Source organism: Carassius auratus, chromosome 9 (assembly GCF_003368295.1).
Source record: "Carassius auratus strain Wakin chromosome 9, ASM336829v1, whole genome shotgun sequence".
Taxonomy (NCBI): Eukaryota; Metazoa; Chordata; class Actinopteri; order Cypriniformes; family Cyprinidae; genus Carassius; species Carassius auratus.
Genome location: NC_039251.1, coordinates 31313602 through 31339170, shown reverse-complemented (window position 1 = coordinate 31339170; position 25569 = coordinate 31313602). Strand labels below are relative to the sequence as shown.

Sequence of the window (25569 nt, the reverse complement as noted above, 5' to 3'; positions counted from 1 at the left end):
AGAAGGGCTTCAAGAACAAAAAACGTCTTCAAAGGCCACGTCTCCTCCCACGACACAAACTTGCCCGTTTGGAATTTGCAACGGAGACCCAAACATGGGACATTGAAAGGTGGAAGAAAGTTTTATTCTCTGACGAGAAAAAATTTAACCTGGATGGTCCTGATGGCTTCCAATGTTACTGGCATGACAAGGAGATCCCACCTGAGATGTTTTCTACGCGGCACAGTGGAGGAGGCTCCATCATGATCTGGGGTGCTTTTTCCTTCAATGGGAAAATGGAGCTTCAGGTTGTGCAGAGGCGTCAAACGGCGACTGGCTATGTGGATCTGTTGCAGCGGGCATCCCTCTTGACCGAGGGGCCCCGTCTGTGTGGTAATGACTGGGTCTTTCAACAGGACAACACTGCAATTCACAATGCCCGCCTGACAAAGGACTTCTTCCAGGAGAATAACGATGCTCTTTTGGACCATCCTGCGTGTTCCCCTGATCTAAATCCCATTGAGAACATTTGGGGATGGATGGCAAGGGAAGTTTACAAAAACGGATGTCAGTTCCAGACCGTGGATGCCCTTCGTGAAGCCATCTTCACCACATGGACCAACGTTCCCACCAGCCTCCTGGAAACAGTCGCATCAAGCATGCCGAAACGAGTGTTTGAAGTAATCAACAAGAACGGTGGGGTTACTCACTACTGAGTCCTTTTTTGTCACTTTTAGTTCTGTTGTGAGTTTATTTTTGGGCAATGGTCTTAAATTTTTGATCAGCTGATGAACAGCCTGTTTGACTTTAAATGCAGTTTTCAATAAATTGCCTACTCTCTATTTTTTGTCTCTTGATCCTGTTTCTTCTTTTGGCATTTTGAAGCAGCACTTACAACCCGGTTATGATCCACTAGTGCAAAATGTGTAAAACTTGCGATGCATCCCATGGTCTTAAGATTTTGTTCAGGAGTGTACATCTTTTTCAGCGGAAAACATTTTTGATCATCACTTCCAGAGAAAAAGAGTCCAGTTGTGCACATTTAGACTACCACTGAAATGTTTGGGATCATCATTAATGAATCCTTTTATACAGAAAAAGATGCATTAAAAGTGACATTAAAAAAAGAAAAAAATGATGTTAAAGAGGTCATATGATGCAATTAAAATTTGTCCTTTCTCTTTAGAGTGTTACAAGCTCTTGGTGCATGATAGGGGTGTCGCGATATATGTGATATTCAAAGCAACAATTATCAATATCGTGTTAATTTAGTGTGTGACGTATACCGGTATTAGCGATAACCACAACATTTAAAACACCACATGTAAATACTCCTGCGGCAGTACCTGGTTGAGCTCCCAGGTGGCAGTATTGTGCCTTAACGCTGACATCTGAGACACAAAAAGACGACGCAGCTGGTCCGAGGAGAGCCGTGTTCATCGGAGTAAGTTGCCATTATTTTACTAGTCACAGAATGGAAAACTTTTTATATTAACCTGATAATAGCGGTTTTCTGTGTGTTAAACATAGAAGTAAACAGTGATTATTTTAATAAGTACCGCATTTTCTTTACTCGTCTTATTTTTGTATTTGCAATTAATACGGCCTGAGCGTAGTAACACTTTATTTCTTTGTTCAAATATATTAACAGTTACACGATTAAATCTGATCTTGAGATGAGATATCACATTTCTACATTAACCCTCTGAGGTCTAAGGGTATTTTTGGGGCCTGGAGAAGTTTCGTCATGCCCTGACATTTTTTCAGTTGTTTATAAACATCTAAACGGCTAAATTCTAATATAACTGTAATATATATTATATTAGTTCAAGTTAATTTCAGCATTTACTTATGCATTATTAAAATCACAAGTTGTGTTTGTAAACATTAATTCATTAAAACTGTGAACTAACAGGAACGACTATTTTTTTTAACATTAACAAAGATGAATAAATTGTGTAATAAATTTATTTTCCATTATTCATTCATGTTAGTTAATACATCAATGTTAATAAATGACATCTTATTGTAAAGTGTTACCATTAATATTTATTCATCATACTGTTGAACTTGACAGTATTTTCTCTCTTGTTATTTCATAGGAGCTTAAAAAAAGATGGAAAAAGCCAGAGTCTTGTGGCCTGTGTTTATCAGTAACCATATGTTCAACAAATAAAGTAAAAAATAATTTGACTTATATTCGCCCCCCAAGGTTTCTATAGGTTTTAGGTTTTAAGCAGTGTAGAGTAGAGCTTGTTGTTTGTCGTTTCTCTGATAACAAATGCAGACATGGTTTTATGTTTACGCAGCGCAATATGCAATGCAACGCAAGTCATTATAATCAATAATTATGTCCCCAATGGATGCAACAAATGCCTCGTTTATATTTGGTTTTATTGTTTTTGTCTTGTTGCGCAAGGACACAGCATCACAGTATGGTAATGGGCATCGACAGCTTGAGGTATTTAGCCAATCACAAAGCACTGTAAAGCTGGCCAATCAGAGCACACCTAGCTTTTCAGAACGACGAGCATTGTAAAAAAAAAAAACAGTGTTTTAGAAGGCGAGGCACATAAAATAATGTGTTTTTCGAACATTTAACCGCATAAACACATTGCATTACACCAAATACACAAAATAATGTTCTTTTTAGCAGCATCATTTGACCCCTTTAATATAAGATTTATATTTCAAATAAATGCTGTTCTTTTAAACATTCATCAAATGTGTTAAGGTTTTCACAAAAAAATATTAAGCAGAACAACGGTTTTCAACATTGTTTCTTGAGCAGCAAATCAACATATCCGAATGATTTCTGAAGGATCATGTGACACTGAAGACTGGAGTAATGATACTGAAAATCAGCTTGCATCATAGGGATAAATCATTTGAAAATATATTACCAATCCCAAACTTTTGAATGTGGTATAAATTAAATGGCTGAAGTGGTCAGATTTGGGGAATTTGGGAACTCACCTTGCAAGGCTGAGGTTCAGCTTTAGGTTTGACCATCTGTGTGCCAGGAGGGATCATTCCTTTGGGTGGATCTTTGACCTCCACCTCTAGACCAGCATCTGAAAAAACATTATTCTAGTCAGCAAACCCATTTCATGAGCTCTGTATTATCAAGAGTTACTACAATGGTAAAAAAATAAAAATAAAATAAAATAAACATAATCCACTTTAGACACCCTCCAAACACAAAGCTCTAATATGAATATGAAGAAATCCTGAAAAGCATTCACCAATCTCAATGCCATCGATGGTCACATGAATGGTGTACAGCCCAACAGCACCAGGGGTCCAGTTAGCACTGTAGGTGCCGTCGGTGTTTGCCCGGATAAGCATGTTCTCACTGGGTCTGAATAAAAAAGTGAACACACTGAAGATGAAACCTGTTCTTAAATTTGAATTTGTCTGCAATTTATGTATGACAGGTAGAAAAATAGTCTTTGAACCTCTTTGGTGTCGGTGAGGCAAAGCGAAGCTCTTCAAAGGAGTAATTTTCATATGCCTGCATAAAAAAAAAAAGTTGTATGTAGATGTAGAAAATGTAGAAAAGTTGACATTTAATGAAAATTCACCCTATATATTTTGTAAATGCATGTTTTTGATCTTATATTGAATGATTCTTCCGAGAATTAACTGCATCTAATGAACAAACAATGGATAGAATCAAATATCTGCCCTTCATTTTTTTCCTTAATCCATTTCACGTAGTAGTACATCAAAACTCTTATTGTGATTTTAAATGCAAACTTTAAAAAAATCACTACGTTTGTTTGTAGGGCTGCACAATTTGGCCAAAAAAATCTTACTGTTGTAATTTCACCATGAAAAATAAAAAATAGAGAAAAACTGATATTTAAACAATCCTACTATTACTACTAATAATTTGATTGTACTCTACATTGCAACTGTAAAATTACAATAATAATCTTAATGGCTGGCTTAATTTAATAATTTTCAAATGTTAAATTAGTGAACATTTATTTGATGGAAAACCCCAGAGGGCCCTTAAAAGTTCTCTTTTGTTGTTGCTTCTCATTACAGGTTTGGAAAATGGTTAAAATGTGAAAATTTAAATAAAATTAAACTGCAGCCTTTGAAATTTATTAATGGCACTAAGCCATATCACAATTTCAGAACTATATTAATTAATTGCGCAGCCCCAGTCCAAATCATTTTTGCAGCTATGCAGCTACTGTATTCATCAAGTCAGGAGATGAGGGGAACCTTCATCATGGTGATGGCGATGTATCTGGCCTCTTTGATGATCATGGGCTCATATGTCGCCTCCAGTTTGGGCGGTGGATGGCCACCGTAGGTGAGGTCAGTGCCTGATGTGGAATTAGAGGAGCTGCCTGGCAAACGCTGCAGTTTCTTCATGTTCTCCTGCTGGATGGACTTCTTCTGAGAGACAGGGACAGCCTTGACTTCAACCTACAACACAGAGCAGAGGCAGTTAGATGTATGCTGGTTTCATAACATACCTTTTGATACCAGAAAGATGTTAACCTTCATGTTTGGCACATGCACAACATCTCCATATTGGTCTTTGGTCTGCACCACAACAGTAGTGGGCCAGCCACAGCGGATGTCGTCTTTGTTCAGGATGAGCGAGGTCTTCTGAGGGTCTGCGTAGGAGTCTGGCTGAAGCCACCTGGGATGGCAGAATGGTAAAGATGCTAGAATGAGGGCCAGGAATTGAAGAATGTATAGATGGTACATAATAGATTCTTTATGAATAAAGGGATCTGAAAAATGTTGGATGGAGACCTGGCGAGCCGTCCGCCGCTGGAGTTCTGCACACAGGTGATGAAGTCCTCTAGGAAGGAGTGTTCGTTAGTCTGCAGGTGCAGTGGCAGGTTGCCCTCCAGCGCCTCTAGGATTGTGGGAGAGTGAGTGAGGGCCAGTCCCTTCCCCAGGAGCCCCGAGTGGGCTTTACAAACCTGTTTGACACAAGCACATGATTACAGCTCAGTCTGATGATGGTACTGTGCTCATGAAGACCAAAACTTGTTCTAATTCAGTACCTGGAGTGAGGCCTCCTCTAAAATCTCCAAATCCTCCTCCAGTTCATTTCCTGTAAAATGGTACATAATCCACATAATCAGATGAAAAAGACACAAAGTCCATGCTTATGAATTTATCAGTGGCACCAATAAAGGAAATATTAAGTTTCCTTTTTCAATAGCTCAGATAGAGCTTTTCCAGTAACAAGCTATTTTTTAAGACTTGATCCAGTGTAAAGTGACAAAAACACAAAATTGCTGTATAAATGTCAAATTGTGTTAGGCTTTACAGAAAGCTTTAACCACCTCTCAGCTTTAAAAAGCTTGTTTCATTCTTGTGAATCACTTCATTTTGGAATTTTTACATATATGAAATTATTCATTTGTACATTCTTTTTTAAAGCAAATAAATATAGTTAAACTTACTTAATTTATCTACTATCAAAAGTATAAATTAAAAATGAATCATTTTTTATCCATTAAAATCCTGTTACTCTATCTGAAATTAATTCAAACAACTTTATATGTAAACGTAAATAAAAACACTACCGTTCATATATTTGAGGTCAATAAGATTTTTTTATGTTCTTAAAAGAATGTTTCTTAATCAAGGCTTCATATATTTGATAAAAATACAGTGTACATACAGAAACACAGTAATAATACAGTAATACTGTGAAATATGAAAAACTGTTTTCCATTATAATATATTTTAAAATAAAATAAAAATTCTGTTATGGCAAAGCTGAATTTTCAGCATCACTACTTCTTTAGTGTCACACAATCCTACTGAAATCAGTCTAATATGCTGATTTGCTGCACAACAAACATTCCTAAAGTATTATCAGTGTTGAAAACAGTTCAACAGTGGAAACGGAGATATAATTTTTCAGGATTTTTTGATGAATAGAGAATTTAAGGGAACAGAATTTACTCATCTTCTCCAGCACTGGCAAGCAGCAGTCATTCTTACCTATGGGTAGGGCAAGATCCTTTTTCATGAGTGCAGCTGCACACACGCTTCCCAGATAGGACAATTCCTTCTCCAGCTGAATAATTCCCTAAAACCACAGCCACATTTACATTACATTCTGATTTACAGCTACATGACAGGTGCATCAAATACATATGGACGGTATGGATCACTATTCCTTTCTCTGGTCAAAAACCATCTGTAATTCAGATGCTAGTAGTGGTAAATAACTTTTAGATGTCCAAGCTGAAAACGTGGACATTTCCACCTACATTTCAATACACACTTGTTGTATGAACAACAGCACTGCTTATGTTTCTTTTCTTCACATTTCTGTAAATGTTGACCTGCAAATTATGTAATTTACCAATACAGGAACACATAGGGTAAAAAGAAGGGTAAATGGGCTCCTCAAATGTTAATACTTCATTTCATGCACTGGGCTCAGGTTTAAGACATTCATACTGAATTTCATACCTCATCAAGACCAGGATTAAACTCATAACCAACAGCTACACATTTGAATCCATAGAAACAGGCTTTCTCATCTTTCACATAATCTGATGCAGTTTCCAAGGAGAAGTGGGCTTCGTTACCTGATATTAGAGAAAGGGAATCAGTTATCGGGCGTGTCAGTTAGTTTTTTATAATAATAAGGTGCAGTGTTATTACAGTTAATAAAAGTAAAAAAATAAAATTATATATAACTTAATATACTAAAATAACAGAAAAAAACTAAGAGAGACAAAAATAATTACTAAAACCTCAACTATTATTAAAATAAAAATGGAAAATACAAAAATAAAAACCGATTCAAAATTTTCAGCAAAAAAAATATTGTATCTCAGCAATACACAAATATAACTGATAAGGTATCATCTGTGCATATAAACGCAGTCCTCACAGAAATAACATTATAAAAACAATCCCAAAATCTTCCTGATTGGGATCTGGATATGATCTTTATAAAACCTCTGCAGACAAAATAAAGCTTTATGTGCTGACAAATGTAAAGACTTCCGCTCAAGGGCCTAGATGTGGTGTTAAAGGGTTAGTTCACCGAAAAATGAAAATTATGCCATTAATAACTCACCCTCATGTCATTCCAAACCCGTAAGACCTCAGTTCATCTTCAGAACACAGTTTAAGATATTTTAGATTTAGTCCGAGAGCTCTCATTCCCTCCATTGAAAGGCGCAATATGTAATTTTTCTGCTTTAAAAATAGCAGAAATCACTATATCTATGTTATATATATTTTTTAGTTGTGTACTTACATCATCCCGACAGTTTCCACGAACTTTCAAATCCGGAGAAAATTATAGTTTAATTCGAAGACACGGCACGTTTCTTTATTTCCGTTTTGTCGCCCATCTATGGCGTCATATAAACTTTGACCCTTCTAGTTTATCTAACTTCCTGCGGAACCGCCAAATACAAAGGTGAACAGAAACAAAGACGAGACGAAGAAGAAAAAATAGTAGCCTTGATTGAGACTATTAATTTTATATTTATATTCGTATTTAAACCTCAATCAATAACTTAGTTATGGATCATGATTATGCTTTGCCTGCACGTTCTGTGAAGCGCAAACGCATGGGTGAAATAAATGACCCGAGATGGTTTTGGGACAAGAGAAGCTACAAGACACGGGTAAATATTGGAGTTGCATTTCCAAGATAGAGAGAGCTTCGTGACAAGCTGAAACTACAGAGAGATGCCGAACTCGCTTGCATTCTGATAAACAGGTATGCATCCATTCAGCTAACTGTATCTATCCGTATATTTTGTGAAACGATGATGACTTGTGTAAAACGCAGACGGACTAGCTCTCTTGTAAATCTACATTTGTTCTATATCTAGCTGAATAAAGTAGCTTCAAATGCAGTTCTCTAACTTGTTCGATATCATAGTATAACGTAATTATAATTATTAACGAAAGGCGGTCGTGTTTTTTAACATATATTACTACTAGCTACATGGAATATTGATTTGATAGGGGTCTCATAATTCATATAGACGGTTTCATCGGGCGCACGGCCGTGTATATCGGTCTGGCTGAGGTGCCTTCTACAAACACAGTTAAAGGCAAGGTGATGAGTAGACTGAAGTTGGGCTCAGGTGTTTGTGCTGCGGGGTGTGTTTCCCATACATTTATTTATTTTTGGAGACTCGCCACAATTTTACAACTGATCTTTTTTTCAAAAAGGCTTCATTGAATAAACACGAGTAACGTTACTTACTGCACGTTTCATAATAATAATTCCTTACATTTATATGTTTAAATATCAAAACGAGGCATGGGTGTTTTTATATCGCTGTATTTCTGAAGGAAGACTTGCATGTTATATGCCTAATAAAGCAGCGTATGAGCGTACCAGCTCTGCTTTGTTTACAGCTGTTACTGGGGAAACCTCTATTTCTCGCACTTTATGTCTATGCTTTAAAACATCTCCTGTTGGCAAGTAATTAATTTGCACTTTCATTAAGTCCGCCTGATCCACGCAGCAAACATTTTGTTTGTTATCAAAAAATATCCACTCTAGAGGGACTTGGCTGTTGTTACTGATTCTATTTGGAAGTCTACCGGAAGTTAAGTTATGTCCACAAAAGCGCTCATGCGCAGTTACGTTTGTTTATGTTGTTGCCGTTGAAACCGTCTCTCAGTTCGAAAAGACGTGATTGTCAAAATACTAAGTTAGAATGAGTGAGGAATGATAGGGAGCGACAGAGCGCGTGTTCCAATGAACAACAACTCCCATGAGCTTTCCGCTCTTTCCCGATGTCATCAAAGTACGTCTTATGTTATTATTTTGATTGAGTGACCCCTGGTGGCCAAAAATTCCATAGTGCGCGTTGAAAGTGTGTATACGGTACACTGTCCATGTCCAGGAAGGTAAGAAAAACATCATCAAAGTAGTCCATGTGACATCAGAGGGTCAGTTAGAATTTTTTGAAGCATTGAAAATACATTTTAGTGATATACGGTTTGTGAACAAATCACTCAAAGTAACTGGATCTTCTTGAACCAGTTCACCAAATTGAACTGAATCATTTGAAACGGTTCTCGTCTCCAATACGCATTAATCCACAATGACTTAAGCTGTTAACTTTTTTTAATGTGGCTGACACTCCCTCTGAGTTAAAACAAACCAATATCCCGGAGTAATTCATTTACTCAAACAGTACACTGACTGAACTGCTGTTAAGAGAGAACTGAAGATGAACACCGAGCCGAGCCAGATAATGAACAAAAGATTGACTTGTTCTCGAGTTAAGAACCGTTTCTGTCAGACGCGTCCAATTCGGGAACCGAGGAGCTGATGATAATGTGCATGTGTGATTCAGTGTGAAGCAGACTGACACACAGCAGATCTGAACTGAACTGTTTCTTTTGCTGATTGATTCTGAGATAATGTTATAAGCGCGGGTAAACCGAAGGCTTGAATCAAGGGCAATCATCGCCAATGACGCCATTACATCAAGCAAAAAAAGAACCGGTCAACCGTTTTCTTCAACCGGTTTATTGAATCAAACTGTCCCAAAGAACTACTGGTGATCTGAAAACCAATGCAACCGGTTCTTCACTTGTGAAAGAGTCAATCATTCGTTCGTTATCTGGCTCGGTTCATCTTCAGTTCTCTCTTCACAGCAGTTCAGTCAGTGTACTGTTGGAGTACATGAATTACTCCGGGATATTGGTTTGTTTTAACTCAGAGGGAGTGTCAGCAACATTAAAAAAAGCTAAAAGCTTAAAAGGGGGGGGGGGGGGGGTTGGGGGGAAATGCTCATTTTCACTCAATATCCTGTTAATCTTGAGTACCTATAGAGTAGTACTGCATCCTTCATATCTCCAAAAAGTCTTTAGTTTTATTATATTTATAAGAGAAAAATAGTCTGTGCCGATTTTTTTCGGAAAAACATGAGCGTCTGGAGGCGTGACGTGTGGGCAGAGCTAAAGAATCACGAGTGCCAGTAGGCTTTTGCGTTGAGAGCGTTTGGAAGTTGTGTCATTACCGTGAGGAAAAAAACAAGGCATTACTGTGAGGAAAAAAACCATCATCCAAAACAAACCATGGCTAACAGTCAGATTCAGCCGTTTATTTATGATCCAGAATCAGATCCAGAGGCTGAAACTGAACGAGAGCAGCAGCAGCAACGACTACAGCAGGATGTCTCTATGTGGTATGTATTGTAACTGTATATATCTTAAACTGTGTTCCAAAGATGGACTGAGGTCTTACGGGTTTGGAACGACATGAGGGTCAGTCATTTATTACATGATTTTCATTTTTGGGTGAACTATCCCTTTAAGTAAACAATCTCAATAAATGGGTTCTTATTAATAACTGAACATCAACAAATACTGACACGTAAACAGCATGTTAATCAGCATGAAGAATACGTTAACATTTATGAAGCTCTTCATTTGGCTGTCTGCGACATCGCTGTTACCTGGCAGCACCAAGACAGAGGTGGGCCAGCCAGTGGAGCCAGAGAACTTTTTGAGCTCGGTCCAGCTGTTGATGGTCTCGTGAGCCAGAGATTTGGAGCCGAGCCCAGAGAAGTGCATCGATCGGCTGGGGATCAGGAGACGGAGGACATCTTCTGGCTGTGCTGTGCCACACTGAGGATCAAACTCAATGGTCACCCAGCGAACGCAGTCTGGGAAGGAAACCTGGAAATCAGCACAGGGGGATGTGATTAAACCACTCTCGTTGAGGTACACTGGTCATACTGCATCTCAACTTGCAACAAGTTGACTGAATGATCTGGTTGGTTGTATAGGGTGCAGATAGGGAGTTGATAGGTTGTTCTGGGTGAATTAAATAGGATGTTGGTTGGGAATGAATAGGATTTTTTCTGGGGAGTTATTTTGGTGTTCTGGCGATTGTATAGGATGTTGCTGGGGAGTTGATTGGGTGTTCTGGGCAATTGATTAGGATCCTGGTAGGAATTGAATAGGATGTTGCTTGGGAGTTGTACAGGATGTTGCTGGGGGGCTGATTGGGTGTTTTTGGGCAACTGAATAGGGTGTTGCTGGGGAGTCGATTGGGTGTTCTGGGCGATCGAATAGGATGTTACTGGGGAGTCGATTGTCTGTTCTAGGCGATTGTATAGGATGTTGTTGGGGAGTTGATTGGTTGTTCTAGGCGATTAAACAAAATGTTGTATGGGTACGGAATACAATTTTGCTGGGGAGTTGATTGGGTGTTCTCAGCGATTGAATTAGGATGTTGCTGAGTTGACTTGGTGTTCTGGGCTATTGAATGGGATCCTGGTAGAAATTGATTAGGATATTTTTTGGGGAGTCGATTGTCTGTTCTAGGCGATTGTATAGGATGTGGCTGGGGAGTTGATTGGGTTTTCTGGCTGATTGTATAGGATGTAGCTGGAGAGCTGAATGGGTGCTCTGGGTGATTGTTTAGGATGTTGTTGGGGAGTTGATTGTCTGTTCTAGGTGATTGTATAGGATGGTGTTGGGGAGTTGATTGGTTGTTCTAGGCGATTAAACAAAATGTTGGATGGGGACGGAATACAATTTTGCTGGGGAGTTGATTGGGTGTTCTCAGCGATTGAATTAGGATGTTGCAGAGTTGACTGGGTGTTCTGGGCGATTGAATGGGATCCTGGTAGGAATTGATTAGGATATTTTTTTGGGAGTCGATTGTCTGTTCTAGGCGATTGTATAGGATGTGGCTGCGGAGTTGATTGGGTTTTCTAGCCGACTGTATAGGATGTAGCTGGAGAGCTGAATGGGTGCTCTGGGTGATTGTTTAGGATGTTGTTGGGGAGTTGATTGGGTGTTCTGGGTGATTGTTTAGGGTGTTCAGGGTGATTATTTAGGATGTTGTTGGGGAGTTGATTGGGCGTCCTGGGTGAATGTTTAGGGTGTTGCTGGGCAGTTGATTGGGCTTTCTGGGCGACTGTTTCAGGAGTTGCTGAGGAGTTTATTAAAATTATTAGAAAAATGTGCATGAAAACCATTAATCAGTATAAGCGCGTGAAACCTTTCCCTACTGTTTAAATTGCAGTTTATGCCACCTTTGTGTCTTATTTATAACTGAATCTAAAACTTTTCGAACTGCATTTACATGTAATGACTGATTGGTCAGCATCTGTGGTTTTTAAAGTCTGACTACTTTTGTATGGTTATCAAGAACAGTCAGACAATGGTAATGTCATGTCCTGTAAGCAGTTTCTAAAGTGTCACGAGTGGTTGCTAGAGCTTTGCTAAGTTATTCTAGTTAGTTGGCAGGGTGGTGTAAACAGGTTGCTAGATAATAAATAGCTAGATTTGCCCATATTCTGTTGAATGTCAAGAAATGAGAACTAATGTACCTTGTACTGGGTGACAGCAGCCTGCTTGTAGGGGTGATCACTCTCTATGACAGCATAATGATTTGAGGTGGTGCAAGCTGACAGGCCCTGCTCTGGCTGGTTCCCAGTGGTGCTGTCTGTGGACTGGTTGGGATTGAAAGCGGGAGGGGCATATTTCTGGTTCAAGGCAGAAACAGCTGGAAGAAGCTCCTGGACCAAACCAAACACTTCCACCGCAGCCTAACAGAAGACAGTAATTACAATTTTAAAACAGTTAGGTGCTGAGAAAGATATCAGGGGAAAAAGGGAACTAACAATGTTTGACTTGGCAGAGGAGACTGATCATTATCACATTAAGAGCCAAGTTTGCTAATTACATGAAGAAAAACTCCCATACCTTAGGGACAGAGGCAGCCACAGGACCAATGTAAGCCAAAATAAGTGGAAGCAGCATTGAGAAAAGACTGGAGGAACTCAGGAGTTCTGGAATGTCTTCAACTGTAGAGACATCAGTAATATCAATGTATATCCAACAAATAACATTAAACAGTAATAATAATAATCTCAAATGTCAGCAGTAGGTAAGGTTTTTACATTTTTTGAAAGAAACCCCTTATTTTCAACAAAGCTGAACATTAGCATTAGCTCAACAAATGGTGTGTGTACGGTTTGGGACTATGCTTTTTGGCAACCAATAGCAGATGGGAAAGTTTGTAGGAAGCCTACAGAAGTGATCCTCACCGTCCACAGCAAAGGCCCTGTGGAGGAGGTCTTTGGCCGCCCGCACCACCACACTGACTACAGAAAGAGCACGACTGCAGTTCTTGTCTTCTTCATTAGCTTTGCTTAACAGCTGTGATTGCAGGTCACCATCATATTCACTCCTGTAGCAAACAACCCGAATCAACAAGATGTAACATTTTATAATAGTTTTTATTTTTTTTAGACAGTGAAAGGATAAACGGACAGACCTGTAATAGAGAATCTGGGGGACCTGGCCTCTGGTCTGGTTGGTACCGTTGCTGCTCAGGCTGCAGGTGCTGAATGTGAAGGAAACTCCATCAGAGCACTGTACGGTGGTTATGCCTCCGTCCCCATTGGCTGTGCGGCTGCCATAGTTGCGCAGGCGGACGGCATATTTCACATTCTCCTGCAAGAGCAACAGGATAGGAGTCAGTTTGTGTTGAAGTGAAGTTTATGCTCCACGTGATTCATGTGTAAAATTCACAGCACCTTCAGAGGAACAGCTTTGTCCAGACGGATCTCAGCGATGTCACTGGGGGAGTCGTCAGTGCTGTAAGTGCCTTTGACCAGTTCTAGAGACGTCCATCTGTGGGAGTGGGCGGAATCTCCAGGGTGCTCCGTCTGAGCCTGACGAAACGGGACAGATGGACAGAACAGGAACACAGAGAAAAACAACAGGGTAAGACATTGGGACAACTCATTCACAAACACTCTAACTTACAGGAACAGTTCACCCAAAAACAAGTTTGTCTCAGATTTGGCCCCAAGTACCATATTTTGCAGAATATAAGTCACTTTTTTTGCATGCATAGACATCATATCAGTTCAAGCACTGCTAACATGACATCGCCACCTATTCATCATCAAACAAAAATGCATTCAACCAAACAGTTACACAACTAAATTGAAATTATTTTTTGTACAACAGGGCAGTGCCAGTCAGTCTGACAGCTTCCCCATTATGGTGGTATATCAAACACATTTGTACCCATGTCAAGTTTGCTGTTTTACATGGATATTGGAACAAAGCCAGGTTTACAATAGTTAGCAATCAAATGTCACATTATTAATAAAAAAAACAATAAAATAATTAATTTGTGTTAAACTGAGAAGTACGTGGGCCCAGAAATTTGGATTAAGTTCATCTTTATATTCTGTTTGGTGAGCTGCTCACCCTTTTTTCCTTGATTTTAACAATATTAGTTGAGCTACAGTACCAGACTAAAGATTAACCCTTTTCTTTCGCTTCTCAAATTCTCATCATCTATCTTTATTAAAGGGGATTTCCACTTATTGTATGGCATTTAAACATTTATTAAAGTAGATTTTCCTTGTTTCAATCACTTTTAATCCCAATGTTTGCATTCTTTAATGTGGTACAGTAGAATAACACTGCGGATCAGCTATATTTTTACTTCTAAAAGTCTTTATTTGTTGAAAGACATTGGTCAGTGCAAGAATACAATTGATGGTGAATTAGAAATGACTGGCCTGTGTGTCTGTACGGAAATGTTGTATCTTTTGGTTTCAGTTTTTATTTCTCTCTGTACAGAACATTTCCCATATGCCACTTTTCTAGGACTTTCTGAATCTTGACAGACATGTTCACAATAAACTGTTGTTGTATAGAAAAGAGCTGTGTGAGGAATAATCCTCATTTTATGTTCCACCTTAAAATTAACATCATGCAGGTATGGAATCATATGAGAATGAGAAAATAATGACACAACATTCATTTTTGTACAAACATTGTACATAAGTCTAGCGTCCATGTAACATCAGGTGATGAAAACAAAATAGACTTACATCATCAGCGAGCACCTCCAGCTCGTACTCATGGATGCCTCCTCCTCCATACACACAGAAACCCACCAGCACCACCCCTGGCTTGTCCACCGTGAAGCAGATGGCATCGGGGGAGCCGTTCCCTGTGTTCCAGCTGCGTCCCTGGCTGGTCTTGGTGAAGCGGTTTGGGGTGGACTTCACAGAGTGCAGGGAGTTCAGCCCGTCCACCTGCACAACAATAAAGAAGTCTTAAAAGTGTTGACAAGAATTTACATTGCATTACACTGAAGGTTCAGTTGTGTAATTTCGGGGTGAACTGTCCCTTTAAGATGAAGGGTCACTTCTTTTCCCAGCAGGTGGCAGCAGGACAGATAACTGAGGGAGGATATTTTTGTTTTAAACCGGGGCCTCCATAAAAACTGCCACTTACGACCATTATTTTTATGAGCTACAGCAAACAGCAGAAATTGGATGCCATTTGTGCAACTCTATTAGTGATTTGTATTTCACATTTGGAAATGGACAGTGTTAAGTAAAGCAGCTGTAACGCTCTTCATAACATACTCAAATAGAGCATGACAGGCCAGTTGCTATGGCAGCGAGCCAATGGCCTTTTCTGAAGGCGCTGGAAGAGAGATGGACTGCAGCAGACTGTTGTGGTCCGGTGGAAGACACCTGTGCGCATGACTAAGCTTCATGAATCCCGCATGAGCAGGCTGACATGGAATCTGCATGATTTACATTTGTACAGAGAGAGAGAGAGAGAGAGAGAGAGAGAGAGAGAGAGAATATATATATATTAGGGGTGTAACGGTTCACAAAATTCACGGTTCGGTTCGATACGATTCACTGGTGTCACGGTTCGGTTCGGTACGGTTCGGTACGTTTTAGATACAGCAAAAAGAAAAAATTGGCAGATAAATTTCCTTGATTTTTAAAAAATGTTTTATTTATTAAAACTAACAAAGTATGTTTTTTTTTACATTGAACAATGATGGAGCTATTCTTTACCCATCTTCTATGGTGTTTTCTTTGCAGCATACTGTATAAACAAAAACAGCTCCTTATAAAAAGTAGTAGTTTGTAGTAGTTATGAACATATACAAAGATGTAACTTTTTATATGGAACTCTATAACTCTTTATATTGAGTATGTTTTTACTCAATTGGTTCTCTATAGGGCTTATGTTTTTTGGAACAAAGCAGGAATTATGGTCTGGCTGAAATGAGCTCATGAAGGAATATTGTAACGGGGCTCAATTACATTAAGCATGTTCTTAAAACCTGCATTTTCCACTACAGAGTAAGGCACTCGCTCACTCAGCACGCACTGAAGGCTCGTTGCAAAATGGCTAAAGGGTCTTTCACACAGGACACGGTATGCGCGGCGCTGGACCCTGGGCTCAGCTTGCCCTTCAGATACAACGCGATTTGCGCTGCACTATGCCAAGAGCAAAGTAGGTGGAGTTTTCAAAACTGCCCGTGCATACGTTCTATTTATAACAGTTCTTCTATCTAATAACGTGCAGGCCTGTTAATTGTATCATACTGCTCAGGAAGTTCCGACACAGTACAGTACTAGTCCATTTTGATTTCCGTGCTTGTTTGGATGCCCTGATCGATTGGTAAAGTGCACCCAAACACCAGACCTGTTGGTTATTCGAGGTTCTTCTATTTCTGGTCTGTTAAATGCATTGGCTATTTTGCAACGAGCCTTCAGCGCGTACTGAGTGAGCGAGCGCCTGAATGAGTAGCCTAACATAAACATATAAGTTGGTGTTTTTTTCTTCTTCGGGGGTGTCAGGGGCGTTGCCTGTTACGTCGTTTGGGTTATTGGGCTACCTTGATGAATGCATATCATTATATTTCCAAATTTTTTATTTATTTTCCAAATATAATTAATTAATCCAACAAACCGTTTGGTACATAATGCGTACCGCGTACCGAACCGAAAGTCTTGTACCGAATGGTTCAATACGAATACGCGTATCATTACACCCCTAATATATATATATATATATATAGAGAGAGAGAGAGAGAGAGAGAGAGAGAGCGAGAGAGAGAGAGAGAGATTTTAATTATACTTACATAGGTCTGTCTTTATGTTTATATAATTTTAAAAACTTTATTTTAATATAAACCTTTTAAATAAAGGACATGGGACTAGGATGTTCAGAATAATCTGGATGTGCAAATCTTTCTGTGGAGCTCTCTGGATACAGTTTCTGCGTGGGATTCTGCCCGTGAAGGACAAAGAGATGAGGAAGAGTGTGTGTGTGTGTGTGTGTGTGAAAGAAAGGAATGAGAGGTAAGCGGGGGATTTGTCCTCCTAACCTCAGAGCCGAGAGCAGAGGCGGTGAGCTCACTGACGATACTGGCCAGCAGGCCGCAGGTGTTGGACACCAGATGAGGAGAAAAGAGCTCAACCTCCTTCCTCAGACTCTTCCTTACAGGAAGCACCACAATGACAAGCATCTTCTCCAGAACCTCCCGGAAAGTCGTCATGCCCATGAGATTCTCTTCCGTCTAATATGATAAAGAGAACTTTGTAACTGCTAAGGCAGATAAACATGACCAAAATGTGAAAGATGAAAGGCCGTTAGTACTCACGTGGCTGAGCTTCTCCATGTGTGCCACCAGCAGGGGGAAGCGGTGAGCGAGGGCAGAGTCGTTCTCAATGCTGACCTGCTTGACGAGGGAGCGCAGCAACACCTCCCCATCATACGCGATGGGCAAGACGGAGGTCAGCTTGACCGATGTGTTACAAAGTGCTGACATCACCGCGGCCAGCAGACGGCTGCTCGACGTGCGGAAGTTGGCTTCTTGAATGTCCTGAAGGTCAACATAAAGGTCATCGTTGTGATCAGTAGAGCCTCTGCTGCATCTAACTGGACTATGTCTGATACCAGCAAAGTGATAAACTGATTGCTCAGAAATGTGAAAATATATGGAAAATGTATTAATTTATTTATTAAATAAGAGAATCTCTTTGATTTAGTGTCCCATTGGAGATATTTAAGAGCTCAAATTCATCAGCTCTAAACCTGCAGTGTGAGCTGGGAAACAAAAGTGGTTCAGCTGGAAAAAAAAATCTGTTAAAGAGGCTCTGTAGGAGAATGTCACAAAAATTTTACATATTCCCCCTTAAATTAACACTTTCAGACAAAATAAAATTTACATCAAAATATGAATCATAATTACAATTTAATAATTATTACAAAAATAATTTGTAGAAGTACAATTTTACAAATACACATACATTATATTGTATGTTTTTTTTCATATTTTTATTACAAGTATGCACATTTCCCTACAAATAGAGAACAATTTAATTGAGTTATGTATTTCACATTATTCTCAATCATTTGATTTTAAACAGTATAATTAAATGAAAAAAATGCATTGTATTATAGAGCAAAAATTAAAAGCAGTATATTAACAAACAACCACTTTCAAAATTTTAAAACAATAAATCATTATTTGGTTTTGCATTAGAATAATTTTTTTACATTTTAGCTTGTAAATTATTTGTGAAAAATATTGGACTTTTTCTGGGTGAAATTCTTGAGAGGTTTATTATTTAGATTCATCCATTTATGATTTACAGATTAGAAATGAGGCCACATCAGTCATCAGCTGATTTAAGAACAACTTGCAGCCGAAGTGTTGGTGATGGTGTTGGTGATGGTGATTACCTGGTCCAGGCAGTTGAGCAGGTCACAGAGGCAGGCCCACTGCAGGGCCGGCGTGGGGTAGAACGAGTGGAAGCAGGCGGTGAAGGTGTTGTGGCACTCTTGCAGCACGGCCTCCAGCAGTGTGAGGGGTTGACTCAGATACCCCTGCGGGTCGTTGTCCAGCTTGGTCAGGCAGTTGTCCATGCCCTCTGACAGGATCTTCTTCAGGAGGCTGCGTGTCTTTCCTACACACTCCGCCAGCTTGCTGGACTCCTCCACAACCGCTTTGGTACTTGCTAGATAGGAGACATGAACAGGCATTATAAGACGCAATGTGGACCAGACAGTATGACAACAGAAATCCTTGTGCAAGCTATTTTGAAATATTTTAGGCAAAGTAAAGGAGTACAATCCTTCAGCATGTTCTTTTAATGCAAATGTCAAGGGAACAGAAAATGAGTTCTATATTTTCTACATTTATTTACGCTTTGATTTGAATGAAAACCAAGTATCTTTGTGGTGCTGCTGACACAGAAGAGCATACACTGTTTGTGTTCAGTACATACTCTCCAAATTTGTGAATAAAGTCTTAAGCACTATTCGGACGGGACTAGTTTTCTAAACTACGTTTGAGTTTCGATTCTTACCACCTGACTTCTGTGATTTTCATGTACAAATTCGGACGGGACTAGTATCTCCGTGTTTATTACAGATGTGGGAGGGTCTGATTTGTGCATCTGGGCGTCACAGAGATCACGCGCTCTGTATGCGTGCATTGCATTCATTCAGAATGATTGCCTTAGTATTATTACACAATAAATACTAAATGGCTAGTATAACAAAACCATGTTAATGTGTGGTTCCTTTAGTTTAACTTGTTTTCCTTTTTTTTTTTTTTTTTTTATTAAATGTAATTAAAACATTATGTAACTGAGTACATAAATGAACGTGAGTAATCTTACCTGAAGCTCATATTACAATAGCCGGTATTAACAGTTTACGCGATCTTGCTCTTGATTTTATTATTTGTATTATTTTTTTATTATTATTTATTTGCCGCTAAGCAAATATATCAAACATCCGCACGGTAAGAGCATCTACGGCAATTCACGTTGGCCAAAACACACAAGGAAACGCGTTGTGAAATAAAATATCACCGGCAATCACAGACATTCGCATTCAGACGGGATTAGTTTTCTCAGAGGATCACTGAGTTTGCTGAAAAACGGTAGGTAATTTGCTCTGGAATTATCACAGAGGTTGTGTATGAAAAACACAGACGTGGCAGATTCGGACGGGATTAAAATCACAGAGTACGTCTGTGAAACGCAGATTTCTCTAACGACCCCCTGTAAAACTTGTCCCGTCCGAATAGGGCTTTATTTTTTATTTCTTTGCTCACAAAAAGTATTTTTTTGCTTTGCAAAACTGAAGTTGAGCCACTGATGTCACATGGACTGTTTCACTGATGTCCTTGCTAGGTTTCTGGACCTGGGAACATCTCAGTTCCTTTGCTGACTACGGAGGGTAGGAGAGCTCTCTGATTTAATAAAAAATATCTTAATTTGTGATATGACGATGAACGAAGGTCTCACAGGTTTAGAATGACGTGAGTAATCCATGACAGAATTTTCATTTTTGGGTGAACTAACCCTTTAACACTAGTCTTCACTTGCCCAAAGCTGTCGTCTTCTTAATTACATGAACTTAAAAACCTAGCGTGACATGAGACCCTGGCAATCAATATAGACTTCATCTGTAACTCCAGGGAACTCCACTTGTGACATCGACAGTCTGACTCAGCATGAAGTGACAGCACAGATTCAGTGCATAACTATAAGTCCGGGTGACAAGGTCTTGTACTACAGTGTCAAGAGAGTGACAGCAGTGCTCAAAATCTATATTACTTAGGTGAGCGTCCCATTAGCTGGGTTTTAGCCAAAAGCTTCACTTATACAGTCACTGGGATAACAGAATGAAAGAAAGGGGCCTGTCTTAAGCGCAAGATTTCAGCTTTAATAATGAGATGTACACTACAAAAATCATGCTGTTTCCAAACAGCTAATGGGGCACCACCTTAACGTCCTTAAAATGTGAGCAGAAATGGTGTGTAATACCAGAAATGGGGAAGATCTCGCAGATGTAGACGCGCAACAGTCGCAGGCAGCAGGTGCCCACAAAGCGCAGGCGCTCCAGGTCCAGAAGGGTGGCTGTGAACTGGAAGCCTTTGAGGCCCCTCAGCTCCTCCACCCCCAACACCAGCGTGGTCCAGCTCCAGTGCAGGACGCTCAGCAGAGACTCGAAACAGTCCTGGGACAACAACAAACACACACAGCTGGGAAATGAACCAAGGATCTGAACTATTATTAACTTTAACTTGTTCGTTTGACTGCACAAAGCGGATAGGCCGCATGGAAAAAAAAGCACCAACAGTCAAGGGATTTCAAACAAGCAATAAAACACACTCAAGTACAAACCCTTTAAAATAGAACTGGTGCCAAATCTGTTGTTTGTTATTTGTCTTTTTTTTTTTTTTTTACAGGGCACAAGGATATTATATGAAAATTTTAACTAGTGTTGCTAATATATCCATTTCTGGAAACAGCAGGTCAAAATATCAGCATGAGTACGTTTATGGGTCAATGACAAACAAGGTTACTAGAGATGAAAAGAAGATCTAATATATCTAAGAGTCTAATATAATATCTATATCATCACATTTAAAATGTGTGCCAAATTGTAAGTATATCTATGTCTATATATTATGCATAATTGTCTATTTATGTGTATATTTATGTTTCAAAACTTTTAGAAAAATATTTAAACAAATTTCAAACAAATATGGATTCTATGCTGCAACTATCGTGTAACAAGTAATGCTTTTAACACTCCAAAAAATTCATGAAATTTTGACTCTCATATATTTGTAATGTTTTCTTTTGGTTTTTCCATTTAACAACACTGCCATGAAAAAAAAAGTCAAAATGTAGAGATTAAGTTGACTGATATATTATATACAGTATATAATAATTACTTCATTATGTTGGTTCATTTGGCAAAATCATTTTATATTATATTAAATTCAATACGTTATACAAAACTGCTTCACTGCTAGTTAAAAAAAATGAATTCCAGATTTACAGATATATTGTGCAGTGTAAGGAGCTTCATTGATTATAATGGAGTTTTGTGAGATTGCGATGAACTAAGATGAGTGACAGCTTGATTATGATTATTAAGGGAGTTTGCAAACGTGAAACCGATTTAATACAACAGTTTAATAAACAAGTTAATGTTAATTGATTTATATTGTCTGACAAGATTGTCTATTGCCTTATTTGGCTCTTTTCGTCAACAAAAATAGTTTAAGTCAAAGTAACAGCTGAGCCGCTGCGCATCTCCATTCAAACACAGTGGTGTTTAATTTATGAACAAACTGGAAAAACTGAAAAAACATTAAGCTTCACATTATAGGCCCATGATCACTCATTGTGTTTTTGTACACATACCACAGACACGGTCCTGGCGAAAGAACGCTTGAGGATGTGCACAGGCTCACTGGTCTGCTGCTTTCCTTTGGATGCGTTACCATCATTAGAGGGCAACCTGGAAAACCAAAACACAAAACGTGCACGTGACAGAAAGAACACTCCTGACATAGCTATGTTTCGAGTACAGAGCTGAAATTTCTCATGTACCTGTAAAGCAGCTGAGGAATCTGTCCAGCATTCACATCAGTACCGTTGTTTGATTTCTTTGAGCTCTTGAACTGAAAGACCACACTGCAGCAGAGAGTTCATGATTATAACGATCGTCTTGACAGAATTATAATGCTGTACTGATCACACAGTCACAGTAATGCGTGTGTCTGTACCCGTCATCAGTGGTGATGGTGGCCTGGCCGTGAGAGCCGCAGTCACTGCTGGGTCCAGACACACGAGCCCACGCCACATACCACCAGCCCAGCTGCAGCAGCACAGGCTCATCGAACATCATGGCATACTTCTCCCTGCACACACCAAACAAAACATCAAAATAACATCAGTCTTTACCAGGCAGTTTCACTCAGTGTCTTTAATCAGCTGGTGTTTATTTTTAACGGATCTAAGAAGTTAGTTCACTTCATGTTCAGTTACAACAGATGCAGCTCAAATGCATGGAAGCCCCTTTCTGCCACTGAATAAAAAATAAAAAGGTTATTACAACTTTTAAGCTCACAATTCCGACCTTTTTTAAACTGAATTGTGAGATATATACTTGCAATAGCGAGTTATAAAGTCAAAAACGAGCAATTCTGAAATAATAAAAAAAAAAATTAATTGCTAGTTTATATTTTGCAATTCAGACTTTTTTTCTCGAAATTTGGAGTTATTAAGTCAGAATTGCTTGATATAAAAACTTGCAATTGCGAGTTAAAGACCAATTTCTTTTGTGGGTGGGGGGGGGGGTTCATATGTTCTCAGAATTGCGAGTTTATGTCTCACAATTCTGACTTTATAACTAGCAATTGCAAGAAAAAAGTCTGAATTTCGAGTTTTTATCTTGCAATTGTGACTATATCTCGCAATTCTGACATTTTTTTTCGCAATTGGGAGTTATAAATTAAGAATTGCGTGATATAAAAACTCGATATTGGGATTTAAAGTCCAATTTTGAGGGGGTGGGGTGATATGATCTTAGAATTGCAACTTTTTCTCTCACAATTCTGACTTTTTTACTCAGAACTGCTTTTTACGAACTTGCAATTCTGACTTGATTTCTCAAGAATTGTAAGTTTATAACAAATTCAGAAATGCGAGTTTGTATAAAGCAGTTCTGACAAAAAAAGTACAATAACTTTTTAATAATAATAATTTTAAAAAGTCTTACCATACAATTTGCCTTCATTTTGAACAGAATATCTATCATTTAAAACTAATCAAATCTATATAACACTACAAAAAAAAAAAAAAAAAAAAAAAAATATTGAAATGAGCAAGGATGCCCTGGAAACTAACTGGAATGAAATGCATTAGTTGAAATACTAAAGAAAAATTAATATTTTAAAGCCAAATTGTTTTTTTTTTTATTGTTTTTTTTTTTAATTATCAAAAACTAATAAGACAAAAGCACATTCTAAAATTACTAAACCATAAAAAAAAAATACAATGAAAATATAAAAATGAACCTGACTCAAAATATGAATATGCCGTTATATTGATGTATTACAGAATATATAAAAATACTATAATAGTATATAAACACCACAAAAATAAAAATGTTTCTAATTTTAAGATTGGCTCTGTTGGCTTATGTACATACAAGCAGTGTTGTAGTCGAGTCACCAACTGTCGAGTCCAAGTCGAGTCTCGAGTCTCAGTGTTCGAGTCCGAGTCCAAGTCGAGTCACCATTACCAGAGTTCGAGTCCGAGTCGAGTCTCGAGTCCCGTAGCCCTACTGGAATTTTTTTTTTTTTTTTTTTTTTTTTTGAGTAAATAATAGCAACGGAGTTGGTTGGAATTGAAGTCCATTATATGAAGAAAACATCCTGAAATGTTTTCCTTAAAATACATAATTTGAGAAAAAATGCCATGGATATCCTGGATGGCATTGGGAGTAGTAAATGATTAGGAAATTTTCTTTTTTTTTTTTTTTTTTTTGTGAACCAATCCTTTAACACTGTATTACAGAAATACACTCGGCAAAAAAAAGAAACGTGCATATTACAATGAGTGTGAGGGTCTGTGTGTGTGTGTGTGTGTGTGTGAGAGAGAGAGAGTGTGTGAGTGTTTGTGTGTGTGTGAGAGAGAGAGAGAGAGAGAGAGAGAGAGAGAGAGCGTTTGTGTGTGAGTGATCGAGTGATTTAGCGTGAGTGCGTTTGTATGTGTTCAAGTGAATGTGTGCTTGACAGCACACGGTTGGTCAGAAAGCAACGTGTAACTATAAGGGTCATTCAAATATCGCGTCTTTTGCACGCTCAAGTTCGTTATTTCCAATGTACTGTAGGCGCGCGGTATGCACGCTCATAATGGAAGTGTATGCGCGCTCATAACGGCAGCATCCAGGCGCGTCCGCACCGAGTTAAAAACATCTCAATTTTTCAGAATGCCGCAAGCGCACCATGGGTCATGTGACAAGAACTAACCAATCAGCTTCATCCTTTCCCGCAAGTGCCCGAGCGCTTTGGAAAAAAAGTAAAGTGAAAGTAAAGTGAGTTATGTCAGTGAGTGTGTTTTCAAGCAAAGAGAGCGAGAGGTAGCAATGTCTGTGAGCGGCCGGTCTTGGGCACGAAACATTTTTATATCATTTTTAGTCAAAAACAACGTGATGAATGCTCGAGTCCGAGTCCAAGTACGAGTCATCAGTCCGCGAGTCCAAGTCGAGTCACGAGTCCAGTGAATGGAGTCTCGAGTCGGACTCGAGTCCAAATAATAGTGACTCGAGTTGGACTCGAGTCCGAGTCCAGGACTCGAGTACTCCATCACTGCATACAAGTAATTATAGCAATTGTAGCAGAAATGAGTCGAATCAGACAAATCAAAGAGTCTATCAGAGCTGTGTGCATTGAAACGAGAGCCGAATTCCTCAGGAAGTCATAAATCAGTTCTAGTGCCACAAGAACCAAGCAAGATAACCAACCAACCAACTTGTTCACACAACAGCTTTCAACATTAACACCAATATAACAATTATTGACAATTTTAATTCGAAGAAGAGATTGTCAAATTTATTGTTCGTGATTGGAATGCAACGCTGGACATCACATGTAAACCCAGGAGATCAAGTTAAATACTTGCATTGACTTCCCCCACCCAGCCAGTGAAACCAGACTGAAATTCCTAAGGGGGAAGGGCTTTAAACCTTTGTCTTCACAGAAAAGTCCCTTTGCCAGAGAATGGCAAAGAAACTGCTTTTTATACATTATATATGGACCAGAATGAACTCAAAAAGACTGCTAAATGAATCGTTACATTGCTTAACTCCATATTCATTTATGTGTAACCCACACATTTGACTATCATGTATAATCACTTATTGTGTATGTCTTTTGATAACTATAGGATACCTAGTCATGTCTAGTATTCAAATAATCGCATTTTC

The 25569-nt window shown here is 38.8% G+C and overlaps 1 protein-coding gene across 17 annotated transcripts in view; it reads right to left on the bottom strand.

The window, feature by feature from the left end:
* Positions 1-25569, bottom strand: part of LOC113109035 (MYC binding protein 2) — a 111116-nt gene that overhangs the window by 32795 nt on the left and 52752 nt on the right. For all 17 annotated transcript variants that reach the window (XM_026272530.1, XM_026272529.1, XM_026272534.1 and 14 more), the window contains 23 exons: positions 22364-22498; positions 22188-22271; positions 21999-22095; positions 20607-20799; positions 18511-18785; positions 17426-17647; positions 17150-17341; positions 14838-15044; positions 13521-13658; positions 13259-13437; positions 13029-13171; positions 12685-12785; positions 12309-12527; positions 10422-10644; positions 6445-6563; positions 5968-6055; positions 5016-5065; positions 4759-4931; positions 4498-4642; positions 4216-4422; positions 3438-3493; positions 3225-3340; positions 2956-3053 (listed from right to left, as the gene is read on the bottom strand). In XM_026272530.1, coding sequence (XP_026128315.1) covers positions 2956-3053; positions 3225-3340; positions 3438-3493; positions 4216-4422; positions 4498-4642; positions 4759-4931; positions 5016-5065; positions 5968-6055; positions 6445-6563; positions 10422-10644; positions 12309-12527; positions 12685-12785; positions 13029-13171; positions 13259-13437; positions 13521-13658; positions 14838-15044; positions 17150-17341; positions 17426-17647; positions 18511-18785; positions 20607-20799; positions 21999-22095; positions 22188-22271; positions 22364-22498 — 3460 coding nt within the window. The remainder of the gene's footprint in view (positions 1-2955; positions 3054-3224; positions 3341-3437; positions 3494-4215; positions 4423-4497; positions 4643-4758; positions 4932-5015; positions 5066-5967; positions 6056-6444; positions 6564-10421; positions 10645-12308; positions 12528-12684; positions 12786-13028; positions 13172-13258; positions 13438-13520; positions 13659-14837; positions 15045-17149; positions 17342-17425; positions 17648-18510; positions 18786-20606; positions 20800-21998; positions 22096-22187; positions 22272-22363; positions 22499-25569) is intronic.